This window comes from Rhipicephalus microplus, chromosome 10 (genome assembly GCF_043290135.1).
Source record: "Rhipicephalus microplus isolate Deutch F79 chromosome 10, USDA_Rmic, whole genome shotgun sequence".
NCBI classification, from domain to species: Eukaryota; Metazoa; Arthropoda; class Arachnida; order Ixodida; family Ixodidae; genus Rhipicephalus; species Rhipicephalus microplus.
The window spans coordinates 15579955-15603832 of NC_134709.1; the positions used below are offsets into that span (position 1 = coordinate 15579955).

Genomic DNA, 23878 nt, shown 5'->3' on the forward strand with positions numbered 1-23878 from the left:
CCGACAAGAGCTCTCGTCAAGTGGTGCCCCGTCCTCGGACTCCCTCGACCGCGTCCAACTTTCCTATCTTCTCTTCCGTCGCTCGCTGTCCCCACGCCTCGCTCTCTCTTTCTTCTCGCTATGTACACCTTTTAATCCCTCCTTACCCCCATCACTTGTGAGCTACTGTTGAGGTGTCGCACCAGATGCAGACAGTTACGGGGCTCACTTTTCTCTTCTTTTCCCTTTAAGAACCACATAAGAAAATGGGGAAGGGGGGGAGGGGTCACGTCATTCTTTTGATTTCGGGATGAGCACACCTTTGCAACGGTCATTTCTCGCTCTCCATGTTATGGTGAAAAAAAATGGGGGGGGGGGGGGCACGGGCCCGGTGTGCTACCCCTGGCTTCGCCCCTGCCCGACGCTATCACGTGATTGCTGAGAGAGTGTTAAGCGGTGAGGCTGCAGCCTCCTACAAAACTCCTTATACAGGTAGAGACGCGCTAGCGCGTGTTTTGTTAGTACTTGGGCCAGCTGTTGCGCATGCTCAGTAAGGGTGGTCACGCCGCACACCGGTTTGAGCATCGTCAAAAGGCTAGGTGGGGACGTTGCGTAAAAATTCTGCTAGCCTCCGAAAGCCACTCCTCTGACGCCGCGCGCCGAAGACGCAGCCAAAACTAGCCGACCGGTAGTGGAGCTTGTCTGTCAAATAACAAGGACCTATATATGACTATAGGCTCCACGATTGTCATGAGATTTGGGTGCACGCTAAAGAACCCCAGGTGGTCTAAATTTCTGGAGCCCTCCACTACGGCGTCTCTCATAATCATATGGTGGTTTTGGGACGTTAAACCCCACATATCAATCAATCCACGATTGTCAAGTGACACTTCCTCCGAGTTGTTTCTTTTCTCCGTGGCACTTAACGTCTCTGTGACGTCTCTGTGTGTCTTTTCCACAGCGCATGCACGATCCGGTGACGGCGAAGTTTCTTAATCCGTTTACACTTACCCGTAGTAACTTACCCGACACGCGCGCTCCAACATCGTCGGAGCGACGGGAATACCTGCGGTGACGTAGACGGTCGCTTCCCACAGGTGCACGCCGCGAGAAAAGAGAGCAAAGAGGCGTAGTCTTTCGTTTCGTAATTTCGTTTTTTTTTTTTAATTCCCGCTCAGCGTACAAAAATACCGCCACCACTCTGCCATGGCCTGGGAACAGTGGAGCGCCTGTACGAGGGCGCCAATACGCGAGCTTTCGAAATAGAAGCGCGTTTTTGACCTCGGACGATGATGAAAAAAGACGAAGAAAAAAAAAAAGATGAACTTCGATCGTCGCGCTCTCGTGCGTTCTTGTGCGCGGCGTTGTGCCGCCGCACGGCAACAACGGCGGTGACACGCCGATGTTAAAAGGTGAGAAAGCGACTTCTGTGTAAGAGATAAAAGCGCGCCAGCAGCAACGAAGATGGCTTGGCGAAAATGTCTTCTTTTATATCAGCGTGTCGATGCACACAGATAGATATTTAAAAAAAATACTAAGCAGGACGGTTTAAGTTGCAGAAGTCTCCGACGGTGCCCTCTTGATTAGCGTGCGCTAGTGAGTGAGCTTTGCGCATGCGCATACGAGAGTACATGTGTATATTTTAAGAGAACGTGTTGTTGGGCTAGTTGGTAGATCATTTCGAAAAGTTAATTAAAGCGCGAAAACTTGACACGATCACTCACAAACACACAGAGCGCTGTGTGTTTGATGCATGGGTGTGTGCGTGTGTGAGTGATCGTGTCAAGTTTTCGCGCTCTAATTAACTTTTCGACATGTGTGTATGCCTGTGAGGGTGACGATAAGATAGCAACGCTTTAACGGGTACAACTAATATGTTCTTAGGTAATCTTGGAAGAAATGTCACCAAAGATTTTGGTACCCAGAGTTGCTTTTTTTCCCCTTACAAGAGTTCTCGAAATAATTCGACTTCTTTTTTTTTTTTTTGGCTTAGCACACAGTAAACCAGTTTGCACTAATAAGGGTGCCTTGGGTGTCTACAACTAACACCCTACGACAAGGGTGTTTTGACAAACCCAAACACCCTCAACATAGGTGTTTTGTTTTGACAAAACACCTTTATTGTAGGGTGTTAGTTAGACACGCAGGTCACCTTTAAGGGTGCTAACTGGTTTACTGTGTACCATCTCCCTATTCAGTCAGACTCCAAGCTAATTCCACATTACTTGAGAATTTTAAGTATCTTCACTAGGGGAAGATACGATATGCATCCACCAACGACCTTATTTTTTGTCATGGTAGAGCAAGACGCATGACCACATTTACCCGCCTAGCGCGCCATGATCGTGCCCAGCTGCCTCTCAGGTAATGTTTCGTAAGGCTTACTGGGTGGGACACTGGCGAATGTTAATACTAAGAACAATTTATGGGACTTCGCGTGCCAGAACTGCGATACAAAGGCACACCGAAGTGGAGGGCTCCCATACTTTCGACTGTTCTTTTTTGTGTGTGTTATTTAACGTTCACTGACACCACAACGTACACAGACCACTAGCCTCGATTTGGGTGCACATTAAAAAACCCTGGTGGTCGAAATTTCCGGAGCCCTCCACTACGGCGTCGGTCATAATCATACGGTGGTTTTGGGACGTTAAACCACACGTATCAATCAATCAAATCGGCACGCCACTAGCATTTCTCATCGGTCGAAATGCGGCAAGGGTCGAACCCGCGACGACCATAAGGTTAGCAGCTGAGGAACTGGTCGATGTTATTACAGCCTCGTTTCCTAGAGACGGAGTTATTGCTTGGTTCACTAGTTCACAAGCATTCTTTTACAACAGGTGTATGACAACAGCTTGTTTCAGTTTGTTATACACGAATCTTGAGGTTATATCGAAGTAATGTATATATCAAATTATTAGAACGTACGCTTAGAGCGTAAGCCAGCTTCTACCAAGTTAAACTGTAGTATGTGTACCTCGGGTATGCCACTGAAAACAGCGCCGACAGCAGGACAAAAGAAAGAAAAGCAAAAAAAAGCGGTCTGTTCATCTTGTTCTGACCAGCGTTGTTTACTGTGTTTCCATTGTGGCATTTCTTCCAAGCAGAACACGTCCAAAACGATAACCGGTTCAAATAAATCATCGGCCACGATACCCGGGCCGACCACGTGATCTGCCACGATATTTTTAAGACTGTCTACGCGGCGCGATTTATATAGATGAGATGCGCACAGGAAAAAAAAAAAGGAGGTGGACACGACGGCACAGTACGTACTCGAGTTACAAAAGTCGTGAATCGAGAAGTAGAGATCCCACTTTCAAAAATACCGCCACAAGACAACAATGACCAAGACTACCAAACGTCACGCCAAGTGCGAACAGCAAGATGAATGAAAAAAAAGTGAGCAAGTGCTTTCTGACGCTACGGCATCGCAAGCTTCGGTGTTGCGCCACAGGTGGCGCGTGCATCTGTCAGCTTGTAGAGTGCCTCGATGCGCTCGTTCACCTCCGCGCATCGATGCACTATCAGCTTGCAGTGTCCCTGTGCATGTTTCCAAAGTGAGCAGAATTGCGCCTATCTTATCCATGCACCTTTTGAGTTACAGTGACTCGAAGAAAATATCACGTGATCGAACACAACACCAGCAAGGCTGCTTTGTGAACACGACGTTCTGCTCCACAAGCCGCCAGGTGTCACCGAGGGGTGGAGCCACCATGTTAAAGCTCGATGCAGCGACACGTGTACACGAGTGCTATACGTTTGACTTTCGTGCACGTGAAAAGTTAACGCATAGCTTCGGAACAAAATCGAAACTATGCTGCGCAACTCTCGTTCATGTTGGAGCATACACGGGGACAATACTGGCAGGGGCGGTGCCAGGGTATTTGGTATTTTATTTTATTGGTGGGTGGGGCGAGGGGGGAACTTATGTACTGTGTTGGAGAGAAGCTTCCCCCCCCCCGCTCTTTCTCCTGGCACCATCCTTGACCATCGGATTCCTCAGAATAATGGAGGCGGTCGATGTCCAGGTATACACGAAAGCCAATACATGAAACATGGTAATCACTGGAAAAAAAAATCAAGTAACAACTAAAGCGAAAGAGAAGAAGCCGTGAGCTCATGCTTCGACGGGCGGCGGTGGAATGTCGAACGAGGGCGTAATTAAATAGATATATGTGTATGATATATCACTACTACGGCTGTAAAACGGTCGCGCTGAGTCCCGTGTTGTCTCTTTCGCTCGCTCTCTTTCACTGGGCTTTAGATTCGATGCGATGTCGACTGCTGGACACGAACCACCGCACCTGCAATAATAACACAGAAAAGACAAATGCGAGTTATACGAAACCAGCCTGTTCTTTATCATATCATCATCATCATCATCATCATCAGCATCATCATCCATAACACTGAAATTCGTCCATTTTATGACAGCGAATGTAAACACTTCCGGTCCGTTTTTGTTTTCAAGTGTACAGACAAGATGGCTGCTGCTTTCGAAAACGCGGAAACATGAATCATTCTGTATGATAAGCAAACTGGAATTCATTCAGAAGCTGTTTCCTGTTCTCTAATAAAACACCATGATTGCGAAGGCTAAATTAAAAGAAAGGCACACTAGGTGACAACGTGACAGTTGTCTACATGAAATCATAATCGAAATGACAGAACTACAAGACTACCTAAGAACCGGTTAATTTCGGCAGTTGTTGGCTGCTACTGGCCATTCGCTCTAAAAAAAAAAAATGTAATATAAGTGTCACAGAACGAGCGCTAAAAAGAGAGCGCGCCGCCAAATCCTTGCGACAACGGGCGGTAGAAACGCCGCGAGGTAAAAAGAAAAAAAAAAAAAAGAAAGCAAACATCCAAGGCTCCCGGGCGCGCGCTCTCCCCGCAGAAGCACGGCTTCGCAGACGAACCTCCTCACCCCACAGCGGCGGCCGGGCAAGCGCTAGAAATTTCCAGAACGAAGGAGGCGTGGCTACGCCGAGCTGAGTCACCCGACGCGGAGGGCTGACAAACCGTCTCGCCTCTCTCCAGCCTTCGCCGCGTATCGCGCCGACGAAATGACCAGAAATTTCTGGAAGGTGGCGCGCAAGGTATTTAACCGAGCAGCCGAGACGAGAAATCAGGAGGTGACGGAAGTTAACGCCAGAGCGCGTAGGAATTCCGCCGTGTAGTCGGCGAAGGTTCTGCCCGTAGTGACAGAACAGGAGGAGACGGAAGTGAGCGCCAGAGTGCGTAGAGATTCCGCCGTGTAGTCGGCGAAGTTTTGGTCCGTAGGGACGGCTCGAGCTACAGGCAAGAGCGTGGGTTTACCGCTATCGAGCGAAGACGCGTGGCGACAGCTGCGTGTGTGAAGCCGACGTGTTCGGGCGAAGAAGTTTGAAGCTTGGAGAGTGGCCTATTGAAGACGGGAAGTTTCCTGGAAGAGAAACTTCGGCGAGGTTTCCTGGAAGAGAGACTTCGAGAGCTGCGGAACGACAACAACGCTGGACTTTGAGTGAGTGATTCTCGGAAGAGTATCATTCAGACTTTTGATCCAAGGACTTTGGGCTGAATAGGTTTTCTATCTCTTTAGTCCTTAAGTGTCTTGGTTGTTCAATGCATGCGACTGCATTGTAGTGCGTATTGTTGTCTGTGTCAGTTGTTTTGAGTGTGGCTGATTGTACTGTGTAGTACGTTGTCTGATTGGTGACGTATTGTATGTAACTATTGTGGAGTGTGCATTTTAGTGTATTATTTTCGATCTGCCATTATTGAGAATATAATTTGTTTGTTTATCAACTCTCGGCTCTGTCTTGTTCTTTGGGCCACAGCCGGCGTCCGCTGGCGCACCAATAAGGACCACTTCTAAATTGTCCACGCTTTCGTGGTGCGGTTCGGGGGGCCGATACTTCGGCTCTTGGAATTAGCCCGGCGATCGCCTCCCCAATTAACGGGACAGGTGTGACAATAAGATACATGTGTGCCACAATTCTTCGCTTAATCACGGCAGTATTCATGACCGCTAACCTACTGATAGACTAAATAAAGGTTCCTCGTTAAGTGCGCCACGATCCGAAAAGAAGTTGATCGATGCGCACAGTAACGTATCGGGATGATCATGTAGGTCCTGCGAATCACGTTAAGGAAGTTTTGACCACGACAGTACGGCAATTCCATACTTATGGGGTAAATGATGTGGGGGCGTTAACACCGCTTGTAAAGTCACTTGCACCTCGTGGCGCACGTGTTTCGCGCGTAGGCCGTAGGCCGAATTTAGGATTCACCACCATCGTCACTATGATTAGCGCGGTAGCACCAGCAGCGACGCCTGGCGGCGAAGTTAGGTGGGGCGGTCACGTAAGATTGGTAAGGCTCTCTGACGTGCAGCGACTGGCGCGAACGGTTGTCCCGGTGCGGCGGGTCCGCGTGAGGGCGCCACGGGCCGTTTTCTGTGGACTCCTCCATAGAGTTTCCCAAAATTAACTAGAGGGCACTCTGGCGCTGCGATCGTTCAGCCACCATGGGAATGATGGGTAGTACACACATTTGCCTAGTCTTCGTACTTGCGGGCGATGAATCGTACGTGCGGCTTCGTTTATTGCTGTGTTTCGGTTTTGTTTTGAAAGAAAAAAAAACAAACCTTTTTTAACTTAGTGACTTGATTCAAAATGGTAAGCCTAAAATAATGAGGTCGTGAACTGCAAACGGTGAACATTTGCTAATTTATATTTTCATGAAAAACCAGCTTCAAGCCACACGGAGCCAGAAGCAGGCCAGAAGTACGAAAATTAGACAAATGTGTGTACTACCCATCATTCCCATGCTCGCTGAAGCGCTGTGTGTTGCAGCTCCCATAGACACTAGCGCCAGAGTTCCCTCTAGTGTATATTGAGAAACTCTATGGGCTCCTCGTGGCGAGTCGAGCGTTGGCGACGCCACCTTGTGTTTGTTCCTATGTTGATTGAGTGTGTTGAATACTGCGAAAGCTTGTATAGCGTGTTAATCAGTAGTGACGTATTTTGATTCGGCTGACGATGTCGTCGTTGTGCGACCGCGTCGTACTGTGTCAGGTGTGTTCCGAGGGCGGGCTCTCATTTCGAGACGCCACAACCGGCTTTGCTAAACGACGACGCGTAGGCTGGCGAGATGCGCGCACGTCGCATTCGCTTCTAAAATGCACACACGAGACAATTTTGCGCTATCCGCTCGCTAGACTGTGTTCTGGCGCTGCCGTCGCCCGCGGTAAACTCCACTGCACGGTGCCTGTTTACTTTTGGCCCGTCGCAAGTGCGCTACGCGAATTCTTCACCTCGTCCAAATCCTGCCTCTCACTACAAAATGGCATCAGCAATTATCAGCCATTTTCCAAAACGCACGAAATTATGTGTAAACATCAATGTCGAAATTTAAAAAAAATTAGGCTTAGCTCGAAACGAGAAGAAGGGGCTCCTTTCGCGGTACCTTGGCGTGGAACTGGAACGAAATATTACGAAAAGTAAGAAAAAAGGGGTAAATAAAACGCGGGATTAAGTACATATATACTTCGGTGTGTAAGGCGAAGCGAAACGTCTTCCAAGAAAACAGCGAGAGAAGCACGGGAGCGCTTTTATACGGGCGCCCTCTAGCGTGCATTCGAGGGGCAGTGACCGGAACAGCTCTCGAGTGAGAGCTTACCGTACTGTGTACGTCGTCGCGAACGGATAACCAAGCGGCTGGCACCAGATGCCATTGGCGATTCGGGGAAGATCCGCATTAAGGAACGAACGCCGCGCTGCAGTTAGCGGAATGGGATTTAATCTCGCTAAGGGTCGTACATGTATACATCTATAGAAATCTATGCATGAGAGGTGGCGCACACACATTGCGCCACCGTGCGGGACGTACTACAACAACACGTCGTCTGGTTCACGAGTTCGTCGTGATTTCGCACTCGCGAGCATTGCAAAATTAATGCGCCGCACAAAGATTAGCAAACGCGGTAGACTGTATAGTGTGAAGACAAGACTAGCAGACGAAAAGCGGCAGAAAAAAAAAAAGGACGGACGACAAACAGAAGGCACACGAAGATAAAAAGCGAGCAGAAAGTGGTAGGACAGTGATAAAAAAAACATAAAAACTGCGCCGAAAGAAGAATAATAAGCTCATTTCGGAACACGGAACGCGATTAAAACATGGCTCTCTCTGCTTTTTTTTATTAAAAAAAAAAAGAAGCAGCTCTGTTGCGCCGCTGAGCATGTACTTCACAACCGGCCGTGGCCCAAGGACGGTCGAAGGCTATAAAAAAACAAAAAAAGCAGACTTACACCACACACGCAGAGACGAAACAAGAGAAAAGAAAAACACAATTCAGAGCTGATAACAAATACGGCGCCGGACCGCAGCCGAGTCCGCGTGGCGCGACGAAAAACGAAAGGCCAGGCCCCGGGTTAATAAAATGAAAGAAAAAAAAAAAGACCGTGAGCCGAAAACCCACGGCAGCTATGGGACATCTAGGCATGGTCCGCCAGAACAGAAGAGAGAGAAAAAAAAGGTGACAAAGCATGGTTCCGAGAATGGGAAGATTAAACCCGACGAGACACTGTGGACGCGGCGTGCAGGGGCAAAAGCGGCCTGGACGTGTAATAAAACGAGTTTATTTCGCCGTAATGCCTGTTTTTTTTTTCATTTCTCTGGAACTTGTCTCCGTGTGTATGCATTGGGGAGGGCTCGGACCTTTCGAAATAAGGAAAATGGGAACAAAGGGAGTGATGGCTGCACGGGAGACCGCGCACTATAGCTGCATGCTATAGTGCGCGACCGAACTAAATGCCGCGGCGAAACCATTAGACAGTACTTCAGCAAAAGCGTGTCAGTCGAAACAGCTGGCGGAATAAGGGGCCGGAGAATGCACGTGCGTGGGTTAGGGGAGATGGGGAGAATAAGTCATTGGGGAAAGAAATTATAGCAGGAACGACACGACAGAGACCGGGAAAAGGAATTTCTCTCTTGGCGCGCAAGAATGAAGGCACGGTCGCGAATTAATGCGAGCAGCGAAATGAACGCAAGGATCGAAAGAGGTAACGAATCGAGGGGAAAAAAGGATGGAATAATTAGGATGAAGGGTAGATAATGAGGAGAGAAGAATTTAGAAAAAAAATCATGATAGGAGGGACGAATAATAGGGAATATTAATTAAGAAAAGAAACAAGAAAGTGATAGGCAGTGAAGAGGGACGCTGAAGGGAAGTTGGCGGGTAGGGAAGTGATGGGAACGGAACGGAGGTACAAAGAACGAAATCGAACTGAAAGTATAGTAAGGATCTGGCAGGGGGATGAAGAAGGGCGTTGGAGAAATTCGATGTAGAGAGAAAATAGAGGGAAACGATGGGCACGGTGGGAACACAGAAAGGGGAAACGACAAGGAATTAAGAAGGAAGTGACAGTGAGCAAAGCGGGACGTTGAAGGGAAGATAACGGGGAGGGAAGATTATGGACAAGTGATAGGGACGGAATGGACAGAGATATACAGAACGTAGAGGAATGAAAAGAACAATGATATCAAATGATAAAGCGTTAAGGAATGAATGAAGGAATGAAGCGAGTGCAACGTGGGGCACTAGCCTAGACTGGGGTTTGATTGATATGTGGTGTTTAACGTCCCAAAACCACCATATGATTATGAGAGACGCCGTAGTGGAGGGCTCCGAAAATTTCGACCACCTGGGGTTCTTTAAGGTGCACCCAAATCTGAGCACACGGGCCCACAACATTTCCGCCTCCATCGGAAATGCAGCCACCGCAGCCGGGATTCGATTCCGCGACCTGCGGGTCAGCAGCCGAGTACCTTAAACACTAGACCGCCGCGGCGGGGCAGCCTAGACTGGGGAAGAATTTAATGAGCGAATGGAGAATAAGAATATTGAATGAAATGCAGTGGGGAGGGAGGTACGCAGATTGACAGAAGAGACATAATTCAGAAATTGGGGACGAAAGGAATGAGTGGCAGAAGAAGGAAAGGTGAAAGAATGGAAATAGAAGTATACGCAATGAAGTAACAGGGATTGAACCAAATGGAGGAGGTAAAAAGGAAAGAAGGCCATCCAAGATGGAGGAGAAGGGAAAGAAATGGGAATAGGGAATGGGGAAGTGATGGCGTTTATTGGAAAGAGGAGCAAACAAGCAGAGGCATATGAATGAGGAAGTATGAACGTAATAATCAAGAATGAGTGACAGTATATAGAGCAAGAAACGAAAGTATGGATAAGATCGAATGAATCAAGAAAGATTAAGTTAATGAATACATCAAAATATAAAGGAGGTAAGCCTACGAAAGTAAGCTAAAATGAAAATATGAAAAATGAAGAAAGGAGTGAGACTAAAAATAAAAGGGATGGAATAGGGGCAGGCGGCACCCAGCAGTGGTTTCGTGAAGCACTGTCCAGGTCAGGCCATACATATCCGTCTGCGTCTCTGCCGTCCACCCAATACAGTGTAGTGTCCTTTCTTTTACGCGCCTTTTCCACACAAAGCACCGCATACGAGCTATACCCCTTTCTCTCGCCATGTCGCGTGTTTCCACACACACACGGGACTGGACATTGTAAGAAGAACGAGGGGTAGGGTACGGCGAACACGATCGGCGCTCGATTCGAAATCAATACGAAACCGCCTCGGGTGTTAGAAAACTCGGAGGCGGTGATCTACGATCGTCAGATACCGCAGTTGCGGCCGAGGAAAAGTCGCAGCCAGCGGACGGCCGGTTGTCGATGGAATGGACGTCGGGACGGGCAGACACGACACGCCAGCCGCTGGGACGGAAAGTGGGTGGTTGGGGGTCTGGCTGCTAAGTCCTATACGTTGAGGCTTGCGTTTACCATTACTGGACCGGCCTGATATACGTAACGATATATTTGAGTCCTTGTTAAAAGAGATGTCCCCCTTTTTTACTGCCGCTTTGTCAGGGACTCCCGTTTCCCAATTTTGTATCCTTTCGCTTTCAACGAAACGCAGAAAGCTGAGACGACAAAGGGGTGCGAGGTGTGGGGGGGGGGGGGACGGAAAAGAGAAGCTTCATATTTTTCGTGATGGAACGGCGCTGACCTTCTTTCTGGTACGACTCCTCCCCTTTCGTCCCATTCTTTTCCCGCTACTTTCCCTTTCTTTCCGTTGGTCTAATCTCGCGTTCCCTTTGTCGTCTGCTCAATCGTGCGGGCGGCAGTTACGACATTTGCGCACACTCTCTCCCCCCTTCCTCCCCGCCTTTTCTACTTCAGGTCGCTGTGCGCCCCCTTACCGCCATCGCTAACAGCTTTGCGGACGCGTTAGGGCGGGCTCGCCGAGACGACAGAGAGGGGAGGAAAAAGGTCGACTCCCGTGCGCGCGCCATTGCTTCTGTCCATCTATTTGTCCGAGCTCGGCTTCTCCTTACAGACAGTCCCCCATTTCCATCATATCTCTTGCACGGTTAGGTTCTATTTCCGTCTTTCTTCTATTTCTCTATTGTATTTTTTCCTCCCTTCCGTTCCCCAGCGTTTACTGCTTTCTTCTCTCAAACTTTATCGAGGGCTGTCATTATACTCCCGAAAAAAAAAAAAAAACGTTCAACACTTAGGTCTCCCGTTGAACTTTTCAAGAAGTGATGGAGTGGGCCAACTATGAAAAAGGCGGGTCACGTATAGCGATGACTCACCGTATCTTCCTGAGGTTTTGTGTATTCCTACGTACGTATACCTGCATATATGTATAAATGTATACATATGCGCCAATACTTCACTGTCGGTCGTCGTAAATTAAAATATATATAAATAATAAAAATTAAAAAAAAACTAGCGTTGGCGTCTCTTTCAAGCGCCCCCGGTGGAGAGTATGCGAAGCATGCGTAATAGGGTCCACCCTCGGACGCCTCGGGAAAAATAAAATTTCCCAACGCTTTGAGACACTCTCTGTAGCTCTAAGAAGAGTGGCGGCAACGTCAAAATATTTCAAGAACGACACGGGCGTTTCGAGGCAAAAGGGGAAAGGAGAAAGAGAACCGGAATTGACAAATACATAAAGTGACGTCAGAGAAACAGCGTCCGCCGCTACGTGGGAGGATAGGATTTCAATAGGGTATCCAGAGACGAAGAGCTTTGTGAAGAGTCCGCCCCGGTCGTCGGGCCACTTCCATGGATTCGGGTCCCGGGTATAGAGTCTAAGAGCGAAGTGGATGAGAAAGACGGGGTGGGAAAGGGGTAATGTCAGCCCCCAATCGGCTTACAGATGATCCAAGTCTACGCGTTCTTTATTCTTCGTTGTCGCCTGCTTCTATTTTTAGGAACGACGGCCAGGGTTGCGTATATAGGATTTGGCGTGGTCTCGACGTCTGCGAACCGGATTACGTGTATATCGGTAAAAAAAAAAAATATACTCAAGCAGTAGAGTGCAGAAGAGGGCAAAATCCAGTTCGCCGCGAAGAAAAATGGTCCTCGCACTCCATAGCGATAACCGACGCAGTGACGAAAAAAAATAGGCTTTATTCTCCGCCTAAAATTATGATTTCCGTGCAATACGAGAAAGGCATGAAATCGTGTCGCCATTACGTTCCAAGAATCCTGATTTGAAAAATTGAATGTAAAAATTTGTTATTTACAGGCGCGTTGTGAACGGACACATCGGATTAATTGTGAATTAATGTCAACCAGGTAACACCGATTGGTGCCTTACTTCAGTTGCGAACAGCTAAAAGAGCATAATCAATTTTTTTTTTCGGGCCAACGTCAAAAACTCCTTATGTACATTCTTGCATGCGTTTTTTTTTTGTTTCTATGTAGCGAGATTGAAAAATGTGCGTAGAAAACTGTAAAGCTTCGGGGGCGCGAAGGGCGGGTGTATGTGTTGCACCCCCCTCCCCCTTCCCTGGCCAAGATCCATTCTACCCGTGCTCGCACTTCTTTAACACGCACGCAGCTATACACGGCCGCATTTAGTCTTCACTGGAACGACGCAGTATCGGATAGATTGGAGCGCAAATCGACAACACACACGCGCGCCCAACAAAGCATTTTAAGAAGACGCGATGTTCTCCTAGTGTCGTATGTGCTGAGGAATTTATGCACTTACATGAGCCCGGGACACGCTCTTAGCTGCGGCGGGAAATTAGCTTACCAAGTATATCGACTGAGAACATGAAGGCGACGAGTGTTATAGACAGAACCTAACGAAATCAACAGGCAAATTAACGTGGGACATTACGTGTATGTTTTAACTGCATGCATTACAGCAATTATGACGCGAATTAAAAGGAATTAAAGAGAATAAAAAAAGAATAAGCTCGCCACTGGTAGGGGCCGAACCTACAACCTTTGGCGCAGTGGTCACCCCCCTTCTCCTCTTCAGTGATTGTTTCGAACATATGCCTTCGCTTATGACCTCCTTAGCGTTAGCTAAAGAGCCTACCAATCCACCTTTTTTCTCGTTCCTGTGCTGCCCTCTGGCGTTTCGGTAAGGTTTTGGTAGGGGCCTGGAGAAGCAGCATTGCCAGAAGCAAAGCCTCAGAGACCGGGACGGTGTCTTGCGAATTCCCCATTAGGGGAAGGGAGCATACGCCGTTGCATCGTGAAAAAGGCGGATTTTGTATTGTCACAAGAATGAACAAACGGAATCTGTTTGACAACGTTTTGAGGCGCGGTTTCTTGCGTGCAAGCGTAACTTTACCGCGTCCGTCAAGTTATATCCGTCAAGAGATGTGAGAAAGAGGGGGGATGTGTGATCACCGGCTTTGCAGCGCCTCCGAGATCGGCGCACCTTAGGCCAAGCGATCGACACGTGATGACGTCACCATGTGAACGACGTGATGTGATGTCACAGTTACGTCACAGTGTCGTCACAAATTTTGGGCGATTTCGTATACGTCACGGCGATGCATCATGCGGTGACGTATTCGTGTCACAACGATTTCGCGCATCGCTCGCGTTGACGCCGACGATAGATTTTTTTCGCATTTGACGACGCCCATGAGGATTTCAGAGGCACGCACGGGCACTCTTACGCGACCCCCCCCCTCCCCCGTGGCCTTTATACTTATACTTATATAATAATACTTTATTCATCAAGCGTGAACATGGAAAAGTGCATGGGTACAGATTCACTGGGAGGTCCCAAAGTAAGAACCGCAGGCGGGACCTCCCACGAAAAAAAAAAAAGGTAATCATCAAGCAACACTGAAATACATTGTCAGCAAATAAACACAGCATAAACACAGCATAAAAACGAGAAAGATGAAAAAAACAAAAGAAAAAAACCATTAGAATAATAAGCAGGAACACTAAAAAACAAGGAATACATCGTCAATCTATTTTAAAAAAATGTGGATATGAATACCACAACAAAAAAGACATGATAATACAGTTCCAACTCAATCAAACAGAAGGGCCTAACAAGAAAGTCTTTAGTTTGGATTTAAAAACGCAAAGTGATTTGCTTCGATGCACGCAACTATTGTGAGGAGCGCGGGAATCGAAACGGGAAAGATAGGGCAGCGAATAGAACAAATTAAAATAATAAAAAAAAAACGGAGAGACAGGGTGTCTGAGGGAGTCGACAACGGCGCAGTGTGTCGGCGAAAAAGCCTCGGCGGTGAGGCGACAAGGAGTTGGCGGTGGTCCGTCGTCACCGGCGCGAGTTGATATCGCCCTCTTCCGTCGACGCTGTTGATGACCGAAAACTGTCGGAAGCGAGGGGCCAATGAGGAGGAAGAAGAAGGTCACGGGGAAAAATAAAAGAGGGGAGGGGGAAAGGAGCGCTGACTCGAAGCGCGGCCTTCTTCCGAGCCGACTCGGAAAAAAGGAGATGGACGACTTACGTCCCGCGCTCTAAAGAAGAAGGGAGAAAGAGAGCCGGGTTTGAGCTATATGTCGTTGCTCCTCGTCAAATTGGGGGGACACCGGCTCGGGCGCGTCGCGGTCCCGAAAAAAAAAAAAAAAACGCATTTGCTGGCTGGCCGCCGATCTCTCTATAGCTCTCTACATTTGTATACGTAGGCTATATATTATACTAGCCCTTGGGAGCAAGCGAGTTTATTTATTGTATAAAGCGTATTAAAAACAAAAAAGAAAGAAAGTAGAGGCGGAGACGGTGCTCGGTTGGTATATACCTGCGCTTCTGATGACTTTTTGATCACCGCCTCCGAAGGACATTTACTTATTCATGTGGACGTATGATGGCTTCCGAAGGCAAAGGAAATTTCTGTTTGGTTGCCCCTTACTCAAGGCTGCATTTGAAAAATTGATGCGCTTCTTGAAAGAGGATGGAGAGTTGATTGATTCGACGTTCATCACACACACACACACACACACACACACACACACACACACACACACACATATATATATATATATATATATATATATATATATATATATATATATATATATATATATATATATATATATATATATATATATATATATATATATATATATATATATATATGTGACGCAGGAGGCGTGATGGCTGTACGATGAACCATTTATTTTTCTTCGTCTTCCTCCTTCTCTACCATTCCACCACACCGTTCTCGTGTGGTTCATCACACGCTTCCCCCCTCCCCCGAGAGAGACGTAGGTGCAGGGGCGGATGATATCGTTTAAGTCTCCCGACATGAACGATGTCAGTCTGGCGACCGAGTGGAGCCACGCTGCGGTCGATCTCGTAGTTAACTGCCGAAATCTTGCGTATGATCTTATAGGGTCCTTCCATTATTGCGCTGAGTTTGCCGTGGTTCGGGTGCCAGGGTGTTTCATATAGAACAAAGTCTCCCACTTGAAGCTCTAATGGAAGGAACTTCTTGTCATATATGATCTTGTTTTTCTCGTGATATGCTACTGAATTGCGGACTGCGTTTGTACGAGCTTCCTGCAGATTTTCGGTAATGCCTGGAAGAAGATAGGGATACGATGGTGTGCCATACATAAGAAAGCAGGGTGGGTAGCCTGTGACTTCGTGAGGCGTTCTATTGTACTCGTCGACAACGTCCGAGAGGAGACGCGGCCACGGTTTTCGGGGTTCATCGTTGATCTTGCATCGGAGGCGAGTAACGATCGTCTGATTAGTGCGCTCGTTTAGGCCATTACACTGCGGGCGTTGTGAGCTTGTTAAAAGCTGATGAATATTGTTGTGCTTGAGGAACTGCTTAAATTTGCCGGCAGTGAATCCTGTGCCGCGGTCGGAAAGGAACTTCCGCGGCTTTCCAGCAGCGAAGATACTCTTCAGGCAAGAGATGTACGCGTCGCAAGTCTCATTCTTGTGTGCGAAAGCCCAGACATAGCGGGTGGCATGATCAACGGCTAAGTGAATGAATCTTTTGGATGAGCCGTAGTTGCCAAAGCCTCCGATAGTGTCCATGGCCAGAAGATCAAACGGTTGTTCCGCTGGTGGCAAAGACTCCAAGGAACCAAATCGTTTGTTCTTCGGTTTCTTGCAGCGCTGGCAGGTATCGCAGTGGCGTATGTACTCGCTCACGTCGGTGATGATGTCGGGCCAATAGTACTGTGGAGAGAGAAGCCGCAGCGTCTTCACCTCAAAGAGTCGGAGCCACTTGTCAAAGGGGACGTCCGTAGATGCTCCAGAGTACTTCGGGATGTTGATGACTTTCTTGGATGTGGCCATGATGAAGGGCACGGTAGATCCTGTCGACTAGTGTGACGCAGGAGGCGTGATGGCTGTACGATGAACCATTTATTTTTCTTCGTCTTCCTCCTTCTCTACCATTCCACCACACCGTTCTCGTGTGGTTCATCACACACACACACACACACACATATATATATATATATATATATATATATATATATATATATATATATATATATATATATATATATATATATATATATATATATATATATATATATATATATATATATATATATATATATATATATATATTCTGACTGACTCGTACGTGTACACTGTCCATTCTTGTTTTCGTTTTTTCTTCATTCATTTTTTTCTTTTCTTCCTTTTTCCACATGCACATACAAAGTGTTTTCGTTCGCCTACCACTTGATGACCATTGAAGGGAAACGGACGAAGATTAAAGGTAAAAAGAGCCGACCGACCCATTAACGGGAGACCCTTCCTTTACGCACGCCGCATGCCGACCGACCCATTACGGAGAAACCCTTTCTTTACGCACGCCGTCACGGACCCTCCCGGCTCCGCGGCGACAATCTTGGGTGGCCCGACACACGTCGAGAACTGAACAGCACGTGATAAGAAACGTATGTGGACGTACACGGACAGTTGGTTTCGTTCTCAGTGTTGACAGTGGTTCTTCCTCTTTGTTACTTTCTTTCTTTTCTTTCTTTTTCTTTTTTTTTTCTCCCCCCCCCTTTTTTTTTCCATTTCCCTCTCACTCTCGCAAACATGTTTCAAGGCGAGAGGGACGCGGCAGCAACGAAGTTTGGAAATTCATGTCAGTATAACTTATCCCCTGATGAAGGGAGGACCCCTCCCGAAACTGTTGGGAAATAAATATATTTATCCTTGTTGACAACGATCCCGTTGTGCCATATCCCATACCTTCACAAAGAATAACTGGCCCATTGAATTATCACTCCCACAATATATATATATATATATATATATATATATATATATATATATATATATATATATATATATATATATATATATATATATATAGAGAGAGAGAGAGAGAGAGAGAGAGAGAGAGAGAGAATAACTTCTTGGACGCCAGAATGTCGCAGGTTCGGTCCCTGCAGGCGGCAAGTTGTGTCTTTTCGAGGAGCACTTTAGTTTCGTCACATGTGTTCCTATATCAAATGTACACTCTTGAAACTGCGCAATTGACGTCCGCTATGCCTTTCTTGGCTCTCAATATGGGCAGGTTTTCGTTTAGTGCCTATGGTGCGCACCTTATAACCGCGCAGCCACGACAGTTGTACGAAACGTGCACTCACCGTGGCCAGTCCTCCGAGCACGCCGAGCAGACCCCCGGTGACGACGTCCACGGGATGGTGCCGGCGGTCGTAGATGCGAGACGCGGCACACGCGCAGGCAAGCACGAACAGGCACAGCTGTAGAAGGCGGCAGCCACCGCGCGACCACCGGGACGTCAGCGAAGGCAGCCGCACGGCGCAGTAAGCCTGCGAAACAAGCAGTGTTTGGACGCGCGGATGTTCAGTGGCTCTTTAAGGGCCGTTGCACGCGCTTCCCGCACAGCCGCAACGCACGTGCCGCGACGCCTACCACACGCAAGCGGGGGACAAATAAGCCAATCGGCAACGCTGGGGAGGGTGAAAGAGCGTCGCCAATTGGCTCATTTCTCCCCCGCTTTCGAGCGGCAGGGGTCCCGGCACGTGTGTTGCGGCTGTGCGGGACGCGCGTGTAAAGGCTTTAAGGGTCGTCCCACGCGCTTCCCGCACAGCCGCAATGCACGTGCCGGGACCTCTAGCGCACCCAAGCGGGGTAAAAATAAGCCAATTCGCGACGCTGCGGAGGGTGAAAGAGCATCGTCAATTGGTTCATTTGTCCCCCGCTTGCGTGCGGTAAGGGGTCCCGGCACGTGCGTTGCGGCTGTGCGGGAAGCGCGTGCAACGGCCCCAACGCGGCGCCGAGCACATAACGAAGTTTGTTTGTTTGTCCCTTTTATCCTGGCGCAACCCACCATGGGGGATGGGCCATGAAAGTAACGGTGTCTTGCTATTTAAAAAAATGTTCATAATTTCGAAATGTTGAGTTTTTAATGAATATGCTTGATTTTGATATTTTATTAAACGATGAACTTAGCATTCTATTCTTCTCGTCTCCCGAAGGAAATCGCAAACGGCTTCGCAAACGCTCCTGTGGCTAAAACCCAGCACGGTAGCCCCCCAAAAAAGAAAGACCGGAAGGGATAAATTTAATCTCAACGTTTGAAGCGGTTCGTCTGGAAGTCTTTTCCTCTGACTGGTGAATAATCTGCACGTTAGAAAGAAATGATCAAGAGATTCACACTCATTGCAATGGCTGCATAAAGGTGACTGTACCAGACCAGAACCGTGTAGGTAAAAATTCAGTGGGGGGACTCGGCATCGTATTTTGGTAACTGCGATCTCGGTCCTTCTGGAGGAACACCATCGATTATTCCAACGACAACTGAGGTGAGGGAACACAGAAACTGACAACGCAGACTTTGCGAATTGTCTAATACGGCAATTTTTTTTTTCAAAACGCGCCGCAGTTGGTGGGCAACAGTCATTGGGTTGACGCTGAATAAAGGCGGTGTTGCCTGGTATACAACAGCCGATAATCAATATTAACCGACATTACAGTCATCCTCAAACGCTTATTTTTCTAATGGAGGAGGGGGTTCATTTCAGCGCTCCTCCCTGTACGTTCGCTGGTGGATTCCATAAGAAAGATTGGTTCACAGTGGATGAGAAAATGCAAATGAAGCGATGACACGTCGCTTACAATGTCTCGATTTGGTTCCTGGCTTCTTAAGAGCAAAGGCGCGAAGTGATTATTTTACGCAAGTAACTTCGCGGCCATAACTCTGCTCTTTAAACATTCACGGAACAGGTTCGACAGAGTAAAAATGTAGAAAAAAAAAAGAGGAGAAAAACCACTCACCGCTACGAATGTAAAAAGGTAGAAGCCAAGCGCCGAGTGACCGGAGGGAAACGACTTGTACATGTCGACCAGTATCCAAGCCTCCTCATTGGCGCACTGGTACTGCGTCACCACGCTGCAACACAAACGAATACGTATATTGATACGGCCGCGACTACGTCTGCTGCGTACAGAGCACGCGGGCAGCCGGTTTTTCGATCTGCGGTATACGAAACCTTGAGGCAGCATCGGGTTCTGACGTGTTCAGCCCGACATCTAGGACACGCATGTTCCTGTTAAACCACTTCAGAGCCCGCCTCAACCCCCTCAAGATTTTGACCAGCAGAGCAAAAAGCGGCTTCTGGCGCACTCTTTTAACCGATTGTTATAACATTCCAATCTATGCATACAACTCGACTCCCTTTTCTATCTATCTATCTATCTATCTATCTATCTATCTATCTATCTATCTATCTATCTATCTATCTATCTATCTATCTATCTATCTATCTATCTATCTATCTATATATCTATCTATCTATCTATCTATCTATCTATCTATCTATCTATCTATCTATCTATCTATCTATCTATCTATCTGTCTGTCTGTCTGTCTGTCCGTCTGTCTGTCCGTCCGTCTGTCTGTCTGTCTGTCTGTCCGTCTGTCTGTCTGTCTGTCCGTCCGTCTGTCCGTCCGTCTGTCCGTCCGTCCGTCTGTCCGTCTGTCTGTCCGTCTGTTCGTCCGTCCGTCCGTCCGTCCGTCCGTCCGTCTGTCTGTCTGTCCGTCCGTCCGTCCGTCCGTCCGTCTGTCTGTCTGTCCGTCCGTCCGTCCGTCCGTCCGTCCGTCCGTCTATCTATCTATCTATCTATCTATCTATCTATCTATCTATCTATCTATCTATCTATCTATCTATCTATCTATCTATCTATCTATCTATCTATCTATCTATCTATCTATCTATCTATCTGCATACTTTTGCAACTTGTATGATTGAAGAACTCTGATGAAAACAACACCGCCATTACCACGATGTAAAAACAAAACAAAAAAACGACGAACAAGATAGATCAGCGACGCCTTTATTAGTCAACATTACAACTAAGTGTAACAATGCAAGATGACAGTACCCCTGCGAGCAGTCGAGCTTGTCCCAGTCGGGTCGGCACGAGTCCAGGAAGTGTGGACGTGGCTTGGTGACCAGCGACTTGACCACCTCGATGGCCACGGAGACCAGCTCCAGGCCGAGCACGTAATGGCGAAGCGCGGACCGGACCAGCGGCCAGCGGACGGGACCGTCGGCCCACTGCTCCACCAGTAAGAGCTACGAAATGAATAAAAAACGAATTATCGCCAGTTCCACACCATATAAAAACCATCGGACAGCGAAGCTGCATACGAGCGAATGTATGTGATCGGCTACAAACAACACGAGTTGTAAGTACGCAGCTAGATTTGAAGTACACGCGCCTACTCCCTTTGAACATCGTCATCGCTATCATCATCCCCGCCATATTTACGTTTTAGCTATTTCTGTAGTCACACCTTGCGGATTTATAGTATCGTGACCTGCATGACTACTACTACTACTACTACTACTACTACTACTACTAATGCAACTCCTCCTCCTTCTTCGCCTTCTCCTCCTCCTCCTACTGCTGCTATACTACTACTACTACTACTACTACTACTACTACTACTACTACTACTACTACTACTACTAGTACTACTACTACTACGACCAACCACAGCGGCGGTCCCCGGTAGACCAAGGCAGCCTGGCTGTGAACGTTTGGTACCATGCGGCTTTGCGGGGCTATCCGGGTCAACCGGACTCGCCATCCGGAACTTCACTTTCGGTTGTAAAGGGGTGCGGAGACACTACCAGGGCGTTTCATGACGTTGCCATCGGGGGAGGGGCACAGGCGCCGCGACATCTTCAAGTAAGCGAATAGCCACCGCGTGTGAGGTGTGGCGGAGAGAAGAACAGACTTGGTCGCGTAGTGGGTCAAAGGACGGCTGCACCGTGTAGGAGTGGGGTGTATACGCACCAGGGGTCCCGGAAGTACAATGACCAGCGCCAGGATCTGCGTGAGGGTGACGGTGTCTCCCCGGAACGGGTGCCGGATGTGCGGATCGTCGCAGCGGAAGCCCGGCAGCGTCTTGGGCATCAGGGCGCCGCGCATAGACGCCACGCATATCGCCAGCAGGCCTGCATGCGTCAGGGACACACGGAATAACTGAATGAATGAATGAATGAATGAATGAATGAACGAATGAATGAATGAATCGAATCCGTGGCTGCATCATTATCTATTGACTGGTTACGAGAATGCAGCTGGCGAAAGTTGTGAGTTTGGAGACAGGTTGGAAACCACATAGTTTCAAGGCGGATTTTTGCAGCAGGAGAGGCCCGCCGTCACTCCTTTTATGTTCGATTACCTAGATGCGTTCCTTCTTTTCTGGTTTATTTATTGTGTTATTCATTTTTTTCTGTGTGTTACTTGTTGTGTTATATATTTATTTATGAAAAAAAAAATGCGACAGATTGAGCGGCCTGCGTGCCAAACTGTATTTAGGAGCAGAGGCCCCATGTCAGGCTATATAGCCTTTAGCCTCTGCTCCCGATCCTGTAAGAATTTCAGGACGAAATAAACTTCAATTCAATTTATTTAATGAATGAATGAATGAATGAATGAATGAATGCTCATTTCCGAAACAGTTCGGCTATAGGAGCACCGAATCTCCCCTGGGTGGGAGACCAAGATTACCCACCATGCATGCTATCATTCAGCCAGCCAGCGCTAGTCATCCCTCCAATACTACGGCCGACGTATAAGCGAACAGTTGCACTCTCGGTGGAGTGTATCCCCATTCCCGGGGAAGCTCTTGGTTTTCTCTACACGCTGGGTACTGGCCACGATGCGTCTTGTTTCTACCGAGACCTCAGAGACGATCTTCGCCTCCCCAGATTTCGCCGAGGTGGGGTTCTCGATCTGTCGCACACAACAACAAGAAGACTACGTGGACTGTTCTTTAAAATACATTGTCAAAACAGCGGACTGCTGATGTTAACCATCAGCCATCCTGCGCGAGTTATCGTTAACCATCATTTAGACAGTGCATGTTACTATTACACATCTAAATTTCAGTTAACATGATTTTATTACGTGAAAGACCGTTTAAATGTATCTGCCTCGTAAGGGGTTGGGAGCACATATATAGAGTGAACAAGATAATAAAAAGAGTTGCAATTAAATTCTCGGGATTAATAAAACAATGATGTGGTTAAAAGGCGCGCCATAGCAAGGCGGGTTGATTTCGACCACCTGGGGTGTTTGGGTGTGCACGTAGATCTAAATACACGGGTATTCTAACGTGTCACGTCGATAGAAATGCAGATGCCGTGGACTGGAAATGAACCCACGACCTACCCTTCAGACACAACACAATAGCCACTAAGATATAATATACGGAAGATAACAGCAACTGTTCCTGCGATGAACGAGTTCAATCAATCCATCAATAAATCAATCAAACAGTCAGTCAGTCAATCATTTTCATCAAGCCCTAAACTTTTGTTACGCCCACGTGAAGCCAACCGGCAATTATACCCCTGATTCCACGGCTGCAACTGTAAGGCCTAAGCGGGTCAGACCACCTAATTCCGTTACGCAGGCCAGCAGGGCGCGCTCTCGTACCGGATACATGCGGCCTTCTCATGATGTCTGCTGATTATGTAAACACGTCGCGCACACCTTGACGCGAGCACTCAGGTACGTACCTATACTCGGCGGCCGTGCGACGCTTAATCCCCGCTAATCCCCGTGCAGCGTAACCAACACGTTGCCTGCGACGTGCGGCGCAGTGTTTGCCGACTAATCCGGGGTATAATCGCCGAGAGCTTTGGACATTGCCGGCTCCATTAATGCGTAGCCTGCCTACCTCCAAATATGCCTCGTGCGAACGAAGCCCCAGTAAGAAAAGAGTTTGGGCATTACCGGTGCTTACGAAAGAACAAATGGCACGAGGCTTGATTTTTTTTTCTTGTGTGTTTTAGACAGCCCCTGCTGATTAAAGAGAGATCATCGTTGCTTTTTTTTTTCATCACAGCTCTTTGTCGGTAACATTTTAGTTTAAATAAAAGGAAGCAAATAAAGAAAACACGGACGAAAGTTTCAAGCCCGCTCTGCCCCGTAGATAATGAGCTTAACTCCTTTCCAGCGTGAATAAAAGATCCCATTAAATGTTTAAATGTCTGGAGCGGAGGTTTCTGAAAGAAGTTAGAGAAAGAAAATGAAAAAAATATATATTTGGTGCAATTGCTCGGGAAGAA

The 23878-nt window shown here is 47.7% G+C and overlaps 1 protein-coding gene across 2 annotated transcripts in view; it reads right to left on the bottom strand.

Moving 5' to 3' along the window:
* Positions 1-1114: 1114 nt before the first annotated feature.
* The window catches only part of LOC119180760 (phospholipid phosphatase 3), a 67940-nt gene continuing 45176 nt past the window's right edge, over positions 1115-23878 (bottom strand). For both annotated transcript variants that reach the window (XM_037431892.2, XM_037431893.2), the window contains exons 3-7: positions 21594-21754; positions 20673-20866; positions 19566-19680; positions 17912-18097; positions 1115-4289 (exon numbers count right to left, since the gene is read on the bottom strand). In XM_037431892.2, coding sequence (XP_037287789.1) covers positions 4236-4289; positions 17912-18097; positions 19566-19680; positions 20673-20866; positions 21594-21754 — 710 coding nt within the window. In that variant the 3' untranslated portion in view covers positions 1115-4235. The remainder of the gene's footprint in view (positions 4290-17911; positions 18098-19565; positions 19681-20672; positions 20867-21593; positions 21755-23878) is intronic.